Source organism: Actinia tenebrosa, unplaced genomic scaffold (assembly GCF_029948245.1).
Source record: "Actinia tenebrosa isolate PJP-AT-01 unplaced genomic scaffold, QUT_ActTen_1.0 PGA_scaffold0__85_contigs__length_37466705, whole genome shotgun sequence".
Lineage (NCBI taxonomy): Eukaryota > Metazoa > Cnidaria > Anthozoa > Actiniaria > Actiniidae > Actinia > Actinia tenebrosa.
The window spans coordinates 4,992,916-5,006,505 of record NW_028292569.1 but is presented as its reverse complement, the minus strand read 5'-3'; the positions used below and the strand labels follow the sequence as shown (position 1 = coordinate 5,006,505).

The window sequence follows — 13,590 nt, the reverse complement described above, 5'->3', positions numbered from 1 at the left end:
ATGGACATTTGAAAACTGCAATAAAAAGATGGGGTCACCATTCTCGTTTTTTCGCTAGATGCTCTCGAAAATATGTCAATTTATGTTTTTTTTAGTGAAATGCGGTAGCAACCGGAAGCTGTAATCAAGAACCTTTATTCACAGTTTAAAGTACTTTCTTACAACAAAACGTACTTATAACTCGAAGTTTACTAGATAATCTATAGATCTATACTGTTAAATCCATCAAAGTCATTGGATGACTATGATTCTTAAACTATTAGTGAAAAATGGAGCTATGTAATTCTCTACGAATGTCCAAAAATTGCACATGTTAACTATTCCCATCAAAATCATTTAAAAATCTATCCAATAAACTTTCCTTCACATTTTGATATATAATGGCGAGCATCGCATTTGTCAAAAATCTGAAATAAAAAATGGGAGTCACCATTCTCGTTTTTGACATATCTTGAAAAACACCTCAAAATAATCGAAAACTGACACTTTTCCGAGTGGAGACTGGGGCGAGTCAGATAAAAATCGAAATTTCTCTATTCAAAAAATAGGTAAAAGTGAAAATTGGTTTTGAACATGTTTCTTATTTAGTTTCCGAAAGAAAAAAGCCTAAAATTTTGTAGTTCCATGCTTTAAGTTTCATGCGCAGAAAAATGCGCAGTGCAAAACAAGGGAATTACCTTAAAGCCTCGATATGATGGGAATAATTTGATGAGGGGAGTATGGCACTAGTTGTTGTAAGGCGCCAAATTTGTTCCTTCAAAAAGAAAAAATTAAACACGATTATCGGACAATTTCCAACCAAATTTTACCATATAAAACCAGTAAATCCTACATAGAACTATAATATGTTATTCTACTTGTTTTAAGACCGGGTTTTCACGTCTAAAATGAGTTCTTTAGAAGAAAATTCTCGTCTAAGTCCGAGACAAGAGTTTGATGTTTGTGAAGAACTGAGAAAATGGGCTGTTGAAGAAATGAGGTTTAGACCTCAAGGAAAACATGTTAATACTTCTTTACCTACCTCACAAGACTTGAAAATGTAAGTTTAGCCCAGAGCTGATTTACGAAATTTCTTGATATTATTTTAAGTAAAATATATATTAAAAAATATAAAGCTCAAATTCGTGATAATATTTTCTTAAAATTTCATAACAAGATTATACTTTTCTATTGAAGGCTGAGTAGAGGCTCCATGGTGAATGTATGGGAATTTGTTGTTAAACATGTCAAGTCAGCACAGTAAGTACTGGTATCATTCTTGGAGTGCAACAGTGTGACTGAAAAATCCCTTGAAAAACAAATAACAATGAAACAGCCCCCATCTTGGTTGGTCTAACAAGAGAAGCTTAATGAGGAATGTTTTGTATAGTCAACCAACATGGTGGCTATGATATATTGTGCACAAGAATACATGCATGGTTTTATGATACTTCATGAGGTGATAAGAGAAAAGGGTCACAACAGGTTAATCGACAGTAGCCTACTGTCAATCAAATAAATTATTGTTCGAGTATGTTTTTTACATATTCTCACCATTTACTCGATTCCCAGGAGTAACATATCACCAGCACATAGCAATGAAAAAATGATACCTTGGTGCACATGCAGCTGCTCTGATCCCTCGTTATTCAAGTTTTCCATCCCTGCAATTATATAACGTAAATTACAATTGGGTCCCTAACTTAGATCAGCCTACATGTTGTTTTAGGGTTCCATCTGTGATCTAGGTGTGTCCCAACTTTTATCAGCCTAGAAGTTGTTTCAGAGTTCAATCTATAAGTTAGTCATGCCCTGACTTTGATGGCCAAAGGCTGTTTCAGGGTTAGATCTTTGAGTCAACCATACCCTGACGTGGACCAGCCCAATGGCTGTTTCAGGGTTCAATTTGTCAGTGATCTGTGTCACGACTGAGATCTGCTGAGAGGTTGTTTCAGATTGAATAAAGATTACTACAATAATTTGAATATCTTAGTGTAAATGAAAGTAACATATTTCTTCTTATTACTTGAAGGAATGCACAAAAAATCAGAGGAAATCTAAAATTGTATCCTTTTGGATGTATTTTCTTAAATTATTCAAGCTGGTCAATATGACATTTTGTCAGGATCACTGCTTTATATTTAGATATTTAGATATTTTTCTAATGATATGCCTTTTTCATTCCCCATTCAACCTTCTACTCCTTAAACACCTACTACCAGACTCACGTTTTGACTCTAGCTGGGAGTCACAATGCAAATTGATAGTAAAGATTCCTAGTGGTGTAAGACTTTGCACATGGTACGTAAGTGCACTTCTCTCTTGAATCTCTGGAGTCTATGGTTCAATTTCAATTTTTTGGACTCTGCATTACACGAGAGTGAAGTCTGTTAGGTCACTCCCTTGAGGGTTTGAGGGTTTTTCTGGTTGTCTGGTTTTCCTCCCTCCACAAAACCTAACAAGCTAAATTCCAACCCAATCTGTGAGTTAGCCCTGCCCTGACTTTGATCAGATCAGCCCAAAGGTTGTTTCAGGGTATCAATAAAATTGGAAGGTTTCAAGATATAATAAAAAGAGGATTTGATTCATAGTATTTTAGTGAAAATTTATATGATATTTAAAAAATGGCCTTCTTTAATAAAAAAAAGGGAAATTATTTCTTGACTAAAATACCCAGACAACAATTACTTCATGATAACCATGCAAAAAAGTCCAAACTATCTAAGCCTGGTGAGAGAGAGGAGCTTCAATCGGAATTCGAAAAAGTCACTAGAGAACTAGCAGATATTAGAGGCAGGGTAAATCATATCCAGAAGGAAATCAAGCATTTGGAGAAAGAGATCTTGATCACAGGTAATAATGGATCAATTATGAATAATACCATTGCAATCCTTAATTGAAGATGTGCGCTAATGCCCAAAGGCTCAAAAAATAAATATTACTTTTGGTTGAAGAAACATTTTAGTTTACTATAAAGAAACCAACCTACAGTGCAAAACAACACTTGACAAGATTTTTAAAATATTAAAAAATATATATTAAGTAATAAAATATATTACTATTTAATTATTAAAATGATCGACCACTTGCACTAATAGGTCACATGACCCTACAGTTCTTAAATTGAGCAGTTGTGTCAAAATGACCAACAAAAATAATAAGAGCACTTTGAGTAAATCATATAATAATTAACAAATTTACGATGGTTGAGCGTGGTATGTCCTCTTATTTACCACGATATGACGTCAAAAGTTGGTCAAAATGTTATGGACTCACGAGGCGTAATCCGAGTGGGTCCATAATTAATTTTGACCAACGTTTGGCGTCATATCGTGGTAAATAAGAGGACATACCACGCTAAACCATCGTAAATTTGTTTTTTACTACAAAACTCACAAAACTCTAGGAAATAGACTGCACGAAATCTTGCATGACACCATTTGTTGGTATGGCCTCTTATTTACGACGTTTTTTAACCAATCAGCGCGCGAGAAAATTTACAATTGTGGTAAAATATATAATATACTGAGCACATTTTTAAATTTCAGAGCAAGCATACAGTTCAGCAGCCAGAGACATATCTGACCTGCAGAAACGAAGCTCTTTGCTATCAGCTCATTCTAAACAGTGTACAAATATTATACAAGCATATAAAGAATTAACCACACAGTTGAAGAATAGACTAGACAACCATCGCAACCTTGAAAGGTATTAAATAAATGTATATGATATGTTGTTTGGACATGGGAAGCATGGATCAGGTGTTGTAGGGCTTACAAGGCTTGACGTCATCAGCTTAACCTGGAATTGATTCTTGAACTTAGTGTCAAATTTGACCTGAGTTGCATTTTGGTTCTCTCTTCTCCTTGCTTTAAGGGTTTATCTCCCAGTGTTTTCTAATATTCCTCTTCAAAACTAGGTCTAAAACTACTGTTGAATTGTTAGTTCCCTATTTTTTCCTAAGATTGGTTTTACTGTACATGCACTCATTGGACTTACAAGTTCCATTCCATCCAAAGCTTATAGTCTTCCTTCTTCAGAGTTTTGTTGAGATTTAAGTTGTCAGAGATTTCAATAGAAGGTGGCTCCCAGCTATTTTAAAACTGGCAATTTCATGGTTAGCAGAGTTTCTTAATAATATTAATCTAGTGCAGAACACAGCTACCTCTTTTGTCAAGAGAGCCTTCAAAAATTTTCTACTTCAAAAATTACTGAATCCTTTGGTTGTGACATACTGTAGTCCTGTTTTCTGCCTATTTTTTAGATGATAATGTCTTGAGCTAGGTTTCAAGGATTAAGCCAGGGTTTTGTTTTATTATCTATAATCATTCATTGTTTCAGATAAAAATATACATTGTATTACAAAATACAGGATGATCAATAAATGGCTTTTGGTATTTTCACAGAAAGTCTGCTGGAGAGACCACTTACTACACAGTCCAGCGAGACAACACTAGATCCGATCTGTTAAGCACTCCTGCACGCCTGGGTGATAGATCCTCGGCAAGTGTTTTGGAGTCATCTTGTACTGTAAGTACACTCAAAATGTTTTGCTTTATTTTTGGAAGTCTAGAGGGTTATGAGATGATATCATTGAACATGAAAATAAGGCCAATTTGTTTCGTTAAGATCATTGAATAGAAAATGTGTGTGCAATAATTATTCAGCACAGGGATGGTAGATCATGAGTGTTAAGAGAATAATGTCATGTAGCAGAGTGCTTTTCACCATTTTTCCCATGTTTATATAATGGCTGAAACAATGTCGTCAACAAACTTGTGATAATATAAATTTCCTGTTTTCTAAACTCATTGCTTATATCTTATTTCAACAACTACATGTAGCCTTGTTCACAGGTTTACTGCATCAGTTCCTTACTATTCTCCTAGAAATAGGAATAGTGCAAATAATCCATCAAACACCTGAAGGCATAATATACTGTAATGTAAGCGAATTGATTGATTGTTGCAGAGAACAGTACGTGAGGCCTGTGAATCTATTGGATCTTACTTAAAAGCCATTTGTGTATCAGAAGTGGACCAAAATGAGTAAGCTAAAAAAGCATTCACGACATTTTAAAAATATCTTAAATACATCTTATCTTTAAAGTGTGATCAAGTGTTGACCGTTCATTGGCATCTCTGGACAGTTGAGCGATTGTCAACTGACACAAAGCTGGTCATAAACTTCATGATTAACTTTCATTGGTGATACAAGCATATGCATGCCCAGATAGTCATTGACTGTTATTCTATCCCTTTATATTGTGGGTATCCATTCTACAAACATAGTAATTAATGCAACTATGCTACAAACATAAGACTTGTGCTTCCATACCTCATTATTCTTAAGCTGGTTTTACTATTAAATGCCATTACATCACTTGTACACATAATTTACTGCCAGTAGTACACTGTCTTATGAGGCTTGATAGACCTCTTTACCTTGGGTGTAATGTTTTCCATTACAAACCACATCTCATTCTTACTCTATCATCTTCTTGTTTCTCGGTTAATACAGACACCCAGAGGCTGCTCAACCTGCAAGTAAGGCACAGCTGTGGTCAGCAATAGAGGTAATTTGTAACTCTGAATTACATGTATCTCAGGTTTGTTGTGAAGTGTGATCTCAGGTTTACCTAAATAATTTATGACATGCAGAAGTCTCAATTGTGTAGTTCCAGGATATAACCATACCCCACCACGGAAGGAATTTGTAAAAGGACCCCCCTAACCCCAGGAACTTCCAATTTTCTTCCATACGAGCTTTGAAATTTTGTTCTTTCTCTGAGCTCCCTCCCCTCCAGAATTTCCAATTTCCTCTGTGGGTGGGGTATAGATATTTTCTGGAATTACACATTGTAAAGAAATTATGAAGAAGATAATGCTGCTTCTGCAAATGATAATGATGATCAAGATGATGATGATGATGAAGATGATGATAAAGATGATGCTAATGGTGATGTTGAAGATAATGATTATTATTATTAATTTTCTATTATTCTATTGCAGGTTATCATTAACCAGAATCCTTCACAAGACATTTTATTGTCATTAGTTGTCACAACACAAGATTCAGCCACAAGTTTAAAGGAGTTAACAGAGAAAATTAACCTAAAGCAAGATGCTGAAGAACTCAAGTATGCTTAATTCATTCAAATTTGAAAATAATTTATCCATTCCTAATACACTTGTGAATAATGGGAGGGGTGGTTGCAGGGGTTGTGCTTTTTCTCACCAGGAGCTCCAAGTTCAACATCTTATCCTTTTTCATTCATTCACTACAAAGTGTTAATACAAGAGTAACTATTTATTGCATGCAAAATTAGGAAAGCCTCATAACTGATAACCTCAGTTTTTGTATGACTTTTTGGATTGCTCACAGCACGAACACGATGCGCCAGCCCAATCACATTGCTCGAGAATTTACTCTCCACTTAATCAAATGTCCCAAACACGGTATGAACACAGCCTGGACACACCAATGTCATGGAACAACCAGACCAATCACAATCGCGACAAGGATAGGGCACCAACTTTTTCACAGTCATACGAAAACTGCTCTAATGTCTGTACTGTATGTTTTTGAAGACATACAATAATTATTACAAATCTGTTCATCAGTGGTTAAAGGTAATTATTATGGGATAGGATGAACCATAGACTGAGCTTTTACGCCATCTATTAAAGGGTATAATAGCACTCCTTCGCATAGGCTGAAAGGACCCATTGGATTATAAAACAATTGAACAAGGTAGTAATGCCAAAATAGATTTGTTCTATTGTTTGAAACTTCGAGGTCCTTTTGGCTTATTAAAGTAAGTTTTCTTGTCTTTAGATATTATGTTTTATATGTCAATACCAGGTTTGAGTATGAGAAAGGTGGAAAACTAACAGATACATCCCAGCCTCCTACCCTACTACAAAGTGTTCATCAACTAATTGAGGTTTGTTTTCATTTTTCCCCTTTTTGATCAAAATTGTGAAATTTAAGTGTATTGAAAATTTCATGTAATAAGATTTATTTTCCTTATACTGTAGGAAGGTCAAGCACAACATTTCCAGCGATTTTTAGATGCCGAAAGAGCAATGAATGCATCCTGGAAGGCCCGTAAAGAACTGCAAGCACTAAACCATCAGATGGAGGATAGGCTAGACTCCAGATACAGGGGATTACCAGGAAGTGTAGAGTTAGCCAAATCCCTCTACCACTGTGAGCTAGAACTAGCAGCCTCCAAAGCCTCATTATCTTATATAAAAACAGCCATTCAAGACCTTGAACAGACTAGACACGAGAGGCTTTTGGCCTTGGAGACTATCCAACACAAACATAACAAGATTGAAGACTTTGAAAAACTGGCAGTAAGTGAAATCTGCTCTGCTCTGCTCTGCTCTGCTCTGCTCTGCTCTGCTCTGCTCTGCTCTGCTCTGCTCTGCTCTGCTCTGCTCTGCTCTGCTCTGCTCTGCTCTGCTCTGCTCTGCTCTGCTCTGCTCTGCTCTGCTCTGCTCTGCTCTGCTCTGCTCTGCTCTGCTCTGCTCTGCTCTGCTCTGCTCTGCTCTGCTCTGCTCTGCTCTGCTCTGCTCTGCTCTGCTCTGCTCTGCTCTAGTCTCCTCTTCTCTCCTCTCCTCTTCTCTCCTCTCCTCTTCTCTCCTCTGCCCTATTCTGCCCTGCCCTGCCCTGTGCTGTACTGTACTGTAGTGTATTATACAGTAATGTACTGTGCTCTTCCATGATCCTTATTTCTTGTTTCAGAAATCCAAGCAGTCCATTATCCAAGCACTAGTGAAGCAAAACTTTGCAGCAATGACAAGGCTGGAAAAGCAAAAACTTGAGGTGTGTTCTACTATCAAGAGGATCAAAATGTAACCAGGGTCTGCCGCAATCAGAATAAAACGAATCTCTCTTCAAAAGATTGATTGCTTGTTTCATTTTCCTTTTTTCAACAGATGGCATTTTCCCTCCATGTTTGATGTGCTTAATTGTATTATGTTTCATTTTAATTTCTCTCTCAGCTGTTGCACTATATGCAAAACAAAGTGTGCACTCACCAGGCGCATGTCGCAGCTATGGCAATTCGTCTTCAAAAGGCAGTGTCGTGTGATGTTGACAAGTTTGCTGCTGTGCCAATGACACGCCTTCTTCACCTTAGCATGGAAAGGTGGGCAACACTTAACCAGGACCCTCCCATCTCACTCCTATTTTCTTAAATTACCTCAAATGATCCCAGAATGCTGAGCAAAATTGGATATGCATGATGCATAATAAATCTATGAATGTATTTGAGAATGGACTTTCAATTTAGATAAGCTAATGCATTGTGGTCTAGGTTGGGTACAGACATCTTTTGTTCAGTGTTTTGTTGTTTGTACCCAAGACCATAAAGCAATATATCTGACGTTGTGGCCATTCACATGTTTATGTACAAATAATTAACAATTATATCAAAAACAATTTCCCTTTTTGTCTAGTGGGCAAAGGATTCCCATGGATGATTTGTCTATCTATCGGCTGGAGGATCTACAGAGCCGATCAGGAGGGGAACCCATTGGACAAATACTGGACAAGCTTGATTTCCCATCCTATAAGGTAAATATATGTTATTTACCGGCCAGGAGGTCTGGATAGGGAAAAACTGTGCCCAAGGTCTTGAATATACAGATCGAGGCCCTTAGGCCGAGGTCCTTTTTCAAGACTGAGGGCACAGTTTTTCCCTATCCGGAACAACTATAGGACGGTAAATAACTTATTTATTTTTTTACTTGTTTTCGTAATAGTTTTGTTTTGTTGTTTAGCGGCAAAGGATATTGGACCGCAAGCGCGGGCAGATAATGACAAAATACCACCAACTCAAATAGCCAATCAGAACGCACGATTTTTTAGGATACCGGACCGAAAAAAAATAAAGTCTATTATTTGGGCATATGCCCATCCCCATACTTGCCCTTGAGTGAAACATTCCTTATCATGCTAGTAGTAACCAAGGTATTTTTGTGTACACTATAGACTCTATGCTTATAGTCTATCTATTTTACTAGGCACCTGAAGAACTTCTTTCTGCAACTGTTGAACTCAGGAATCTGAGTGAGTATTGTGACTGATATACGACAGTGATGGAGCAAATATTGTATAACTGAAAAATGTATTATATGGACATGCCATGCTGCGTCTTGCCATATCCATGAAAGTCACCATGTCTGAGGATTTTCTTTGATTAGCTAAGTATGATCCCACAATCATTTCGATTGCAATTCGTGTGTAATGTTTTCCCATTTCAGATGTCATTTCTTTATTTATTGGTTACATATGAGAAGGCAAATAAATATCGATACAACTAAAAAAATATGTTGTAACGAAATATATAATAAAATATAACGATGTTAAATTTGTTTCATTTTGTAGTTCAGTCATTTATGGGATTTGAATGCAGTTAAGGGGGCTCACCCTCTCCTAGATCCATCCATTTGATTGCAGTTAAAGGGGCTCACCCTCTCCTCGATCCATCCATTTGATTGCAGTTAAAGGGGCTCACCCTCTCCTAGATCCACCCCTAAATGATAGTGTTATTTTTTGTATTCAGTGGAGGATACAGCAGTACTTGTAAACAGCAGACAACAAGACATTATTGAACAAAATGAAACCAGTTCTGCAGATAGAATTGTCAGTCATCTAAACAGTGAGTATCTGTCCTAAATTAAATTTAAGCTACGATTTCTGCACCTACAGTACTTCAACTCTTCACTGGCCTTCAAAACATGTTGGCAACTTCTTCCAACCCCATCCTTCTCACAGACACTAACCCCTCCCCCCGCCACCCCAGCTCCACAATGAGCTACCTGTGTTACATACATTAATGTTACCAAGAGAAACTGACAGAAAGTGACCTCTCTCCCAACGCTCCTCCCTCTCATGTCACAGGGATGCCAAGCAACAACAAAAAAGGGAAACAAAAAGAGAAAAGAGAAACGTCTAAGTAGAAGGCTGACTACACTGTATAGGGTTAGGTGTTACTATAATGTAGGGCTTTTCCAATATTATGTGTTTTGTCTTTTGTTTCAGCTTTGCGACATGAAGTCAGCCAACAAGACAACCATGAATTAAATCATGTCTTACCACATGTCCAGGATGGGTTAGGCAAAGCTACTAAGGCCCTGTCAAAATGCATTGCGGTCAAGGACAGCGCAAATGTTTGGTATGTAGGGTTATGATTTCTTTGATTATCACTAGAGTTTAAAGAAAGGTGCCTTGCTTTGCTGTGCCATACCAATGTTGGTGCTATGTATGCACACCATGACTTGCTGTAATCCAAGCCGTGATTGTGCATAGCCACTATGACACTTCCATGTCATACCATACGCAATGCAACTTGTCGTCAATTGCATTGTGACCGTGCCGTGCCTAAATGATAGTTCCATTTCATACCATGTACACTGCGACTTGCTGTCAATTGTGCTGTGACAGTGTTGTGTGGCAATAACGAAATCTATTGCGTTAAAATGTGTCACGTCAAGGCTGCTTAAGGTAGTTGTATTCGTAGCCCAAAATGTTTAATCTGTGGTAACGTGGGTGTCTTCAGCTCCCTGGGCGAGGAAAATCTCACGCAGGCTAGACACATTTACTTTCCTTTTAGCTCCAAATTAAAGTATAATGAATATAAATCATATTTAAATTGAATATTTGGAGGCTGAAAAAACGCAAATAAAGCAACAATGACAGCAGTTACATGCAATTAGTAAGACACGCGAACTAAACTTGATAAGTCTGTTGGTGGGAAAGTTCAAACGTAACGAGAACGGATACGGAAATGCAGAAACTCGCGATCAGTTCTGAGGCGCAGAGCAGATAACTAGCCAAGTAAGTTCAATGGTTCAATGTAATCTATAGTTACAATAAAAGTATGTTAAGTATGAGAATAACTTCAAGAGTAACCCTAAATTGGTTCCTGTACATTGTACAAATTACATGACAAGTTAACCGCAAGGGCGTGTAAGTTTTCTTTAGTAAGTGTTTTGCAGCATAACTTTGCAAAATAACAGCTGTAGGAAGAATCAAGATTCGTCTGCTTATCTTTTATGCGAAATAGTGAGCATTTAAGTTTCATCGATGCCCTGAAACAACCTCTGGGCTGATCTAAGTCAGGACATGGTTAACTCACAGATCGAACCCTGCATAAACAACCTCTGGGCTGGCCTAAGTCAGGGCATGGCTAACTTACAGATCGAACCCTGAAACAACCTCTGGGCTGATATAAGTCAGGGTATGACTAACTTACAGATCGAACCCTGAAACAATCTCTGGGCTGATTAACTGAAAGTCAGGGCACGGCTGACTCTAAGATTGATATGGAATGTATATAGTGTTAAGTTATGCGGATGTAGGTCCGGAAAACTAAAATAACGAGGGATCAAAGCGGCTGGATACAGGCTAAACGGAACAGATGTTTTCAGATGCCTCTGGCGTATAGCATGGCTGACAATGCACAGAAACTAATTTCTCGGGTTATATTCACGCTTATAATACGTTCTGATTGGACAAGAAGAGTACAATTAAATCCCAAATTGTACTCTGTAGAGTCCCAATTAAATAGCTCAACTTAAATAAATCGCACAATCGTGTCGTACAATTCGGAGTTTATAGATACTCGTAGTGTTTTGAAAGTTCTCAAATTGGACTCCCCTAAATGCTCGTCCAATTTTAAAAACTTTCAAAACAATCGTACCCATAAATTCTGAATTGTACTCGAGATTGTGCGATTTCCTATACAAATCGTCCAAGAAGCACCGCGCAGTCCTTTGAACTTACTCCTGTAGATAAGCGTTACGCACTTGCTTTACCGACCAGAGATTTGATAACATAATTCTCAGTGTATGCTATTACGTTTTCATGCTCTCACTTTCTCTAAAGTAGCGAGACTGCAAGAAGGGGAAGCTGTTTCCTAAAGAAAGCGCGGGAGTCAAAATATTTTTGATCGCCAATTTTAAACTCGTATATAACATTTGATATGAGCCATAAAGGTTGTATCTGTCAGTTGGAGTAGTCCATTACTGCACTTAACTTGTAGTTCCTAACATACCTCGTCTACCACGCCTATCCACCCCTATATTAAACTGTAATGATTCTCCTGAGGCAGAAGCCTTTATTGTCTCTGTTTATCTTCTGTAACACTGAGGATAACAGCTGTTAGTAGGGTGCAGATGTAGCTGATAAACTGCGGTTTTTGTCAACTGGGCGTGGATGCTAATGGGAGGTCTGTCCCTGCAATTAATTTTAATGTAATTGAGAGAAAAACAACAGAAAATACTGATCAAGCTATTTCAGTTTCGTATCACTTTCGTGTATATTATGAACAGGTTGTGTGCGCTGCTATTAGAGACTTTTAGCATCAGATTTACCACTAACCTCTCGGGATCAGGCCCAGAAACACGCCCGCAAACACGGAGAAACGCTCAACATCAATGAAATTCAATATGGCAGCTCTTCCAGCAACAACTTCGTCATGTCGCCTTACTAAATGTCGAACGTTTGACGAAAAACGCCGTGGTCATGGGTTCGATCCCCATTCCCGGACTCATTATCGTTTGATTAGAGTCGTTAGAATCTCTTTACCTTCTAGTACCCTCTGACAACCCAAGACACCGAGCTTTTAATCTCATGCGCTTGTCAAACTACGGGTTACGCGAGCTATATCAGTCTGTTAATCATCGAACTCCTTTTGAATAAAAGCTCATTGGTAATTCCAATAATAAATAAAATTAATAATAATCTCTTGTACCACAGGTGGGAACAGCCCGCCCAGTATGTTGTGCCATGGGTCAAGGTTAGCGACATGAACACAAGACAGTGGCTGGACCAGTGGACATTGAATGCTACTAGACTGCGCCAACTACAGATGCAGCATTAGATTATGACAGATAGTGGCCATGAGACTCTTAGACCAAACTGGTAAGATGCTAGTGTATGTGAGCCTCCGGTACTAGTGTTTTTACCATGGGTGTATGATTTAAACAACACCCATGGTATATTCATAGTATACTCATGTATATAGTCTGCTGACACCCTAGTCCAAAAGGTGTCCCTAACTGGTAAGATGCTAGTGTATGTGAGCCTCCGGTACTAGTGTTTTTACCATGGGTGTATGATTTAAACAACACCCATGGTATATTCATAGTATACTCATGTATATAGTCTGCTGACACCCTAGTCCAAAAGGTGTCCCTAACTGGTAAGATGCTAGTGTATGTAAGACTCGGGTACTAGTGTTTAGACTACGGGTGTATGACATAAACAACACCCATGGTATATTCACAGTATACTCCTGTACATAGTCTGCTGACACCCTAAGTAGAACCTAACCGAACAATAGAATTTTCTTGTTCACGCAAAATGTCTGTAATGAAATAAAAAAACCAAGAAGATTCTCCCGGACTAGTTTCATTTTTGATATCGTTTTGACATGCGGTATGGCGAACATATTCATTGGTCATCTATGAAATATGTGGTCAGCTTATGCCGTTAAAATGAGGTGCAGGATGATGGGCACGAAGATGAAGGGGCGCAGCACATTTTGGTCTTCTAGAAGATATCAATGATTAGCTTTAACACTGTTAAAGCGAA

At 37.9% G+C, this 13,590-nt stretch overlaps 1 protein-coding gene across 1 annotated transcript; it reads left to right on the top strand.

The window, feature by feature from the left end:
• Positions 1–736: 736 nt before the first annotated feature.
• LOC116292100 (HAUS augmin-like complex subunit 5) lies at positions 737–13,394 on the top strand. Its single transcript, XM_031699348.2, has 18 exons — positions 737–1,039; positions 1,177–1,239; positions 2,012–2,044; positions 2,657–2,832; positions 3,528–3,687; positions 4,386–4,509; positions 4,951–5,027; positions 5,500–5,554; positions 5,991–6,118; positions 6,844–6,925; positions 7,020–7,340; positions 7,732–7,812; positions 7,992–8,137; positions 8,448–8,565; positions 9,015–9,060; positions 9,557–9,652; positions 10,036–10,168; positions 12,754–13,394. The coding sequence occupies exons 1-18, from the start codon at positions 888–890 to the stop codon at positions 12,875–12,877; spliced, it is 2,115 nt and encodes a 704-aa protein (XP_031555208.1). The 5' UTR covers positions 737–887; the 3' UTR covers positions 12,878–13,394.
• The last annotated feature ends 196 nt before the right edge of the window (positions 13,395–13,590 follow it).

Coding starts and splice junctions, on each gene's coding strand:
- LOC116292100 (XM_031699348.2), top strand. CDS start 888: ATGAGTTCTTTAGAAGAAAATTCTCGTCTAAGTCCGAGACAAGAGTTT. Junction 1,040..1,176: donor ACCTCACAAGACTTGAAAAT/GTAAGTTTAGCC, acceptor TTTCTATTGAAG/GCTGAGTAGAGGCTCCATGG. Junction 2,045..2,656: donor ATCAGAGGAAATCTAAAATT/GTATCCTTTTGG, acceptor TAAAATACCCAG/ACAACAATTACTTCATGATA.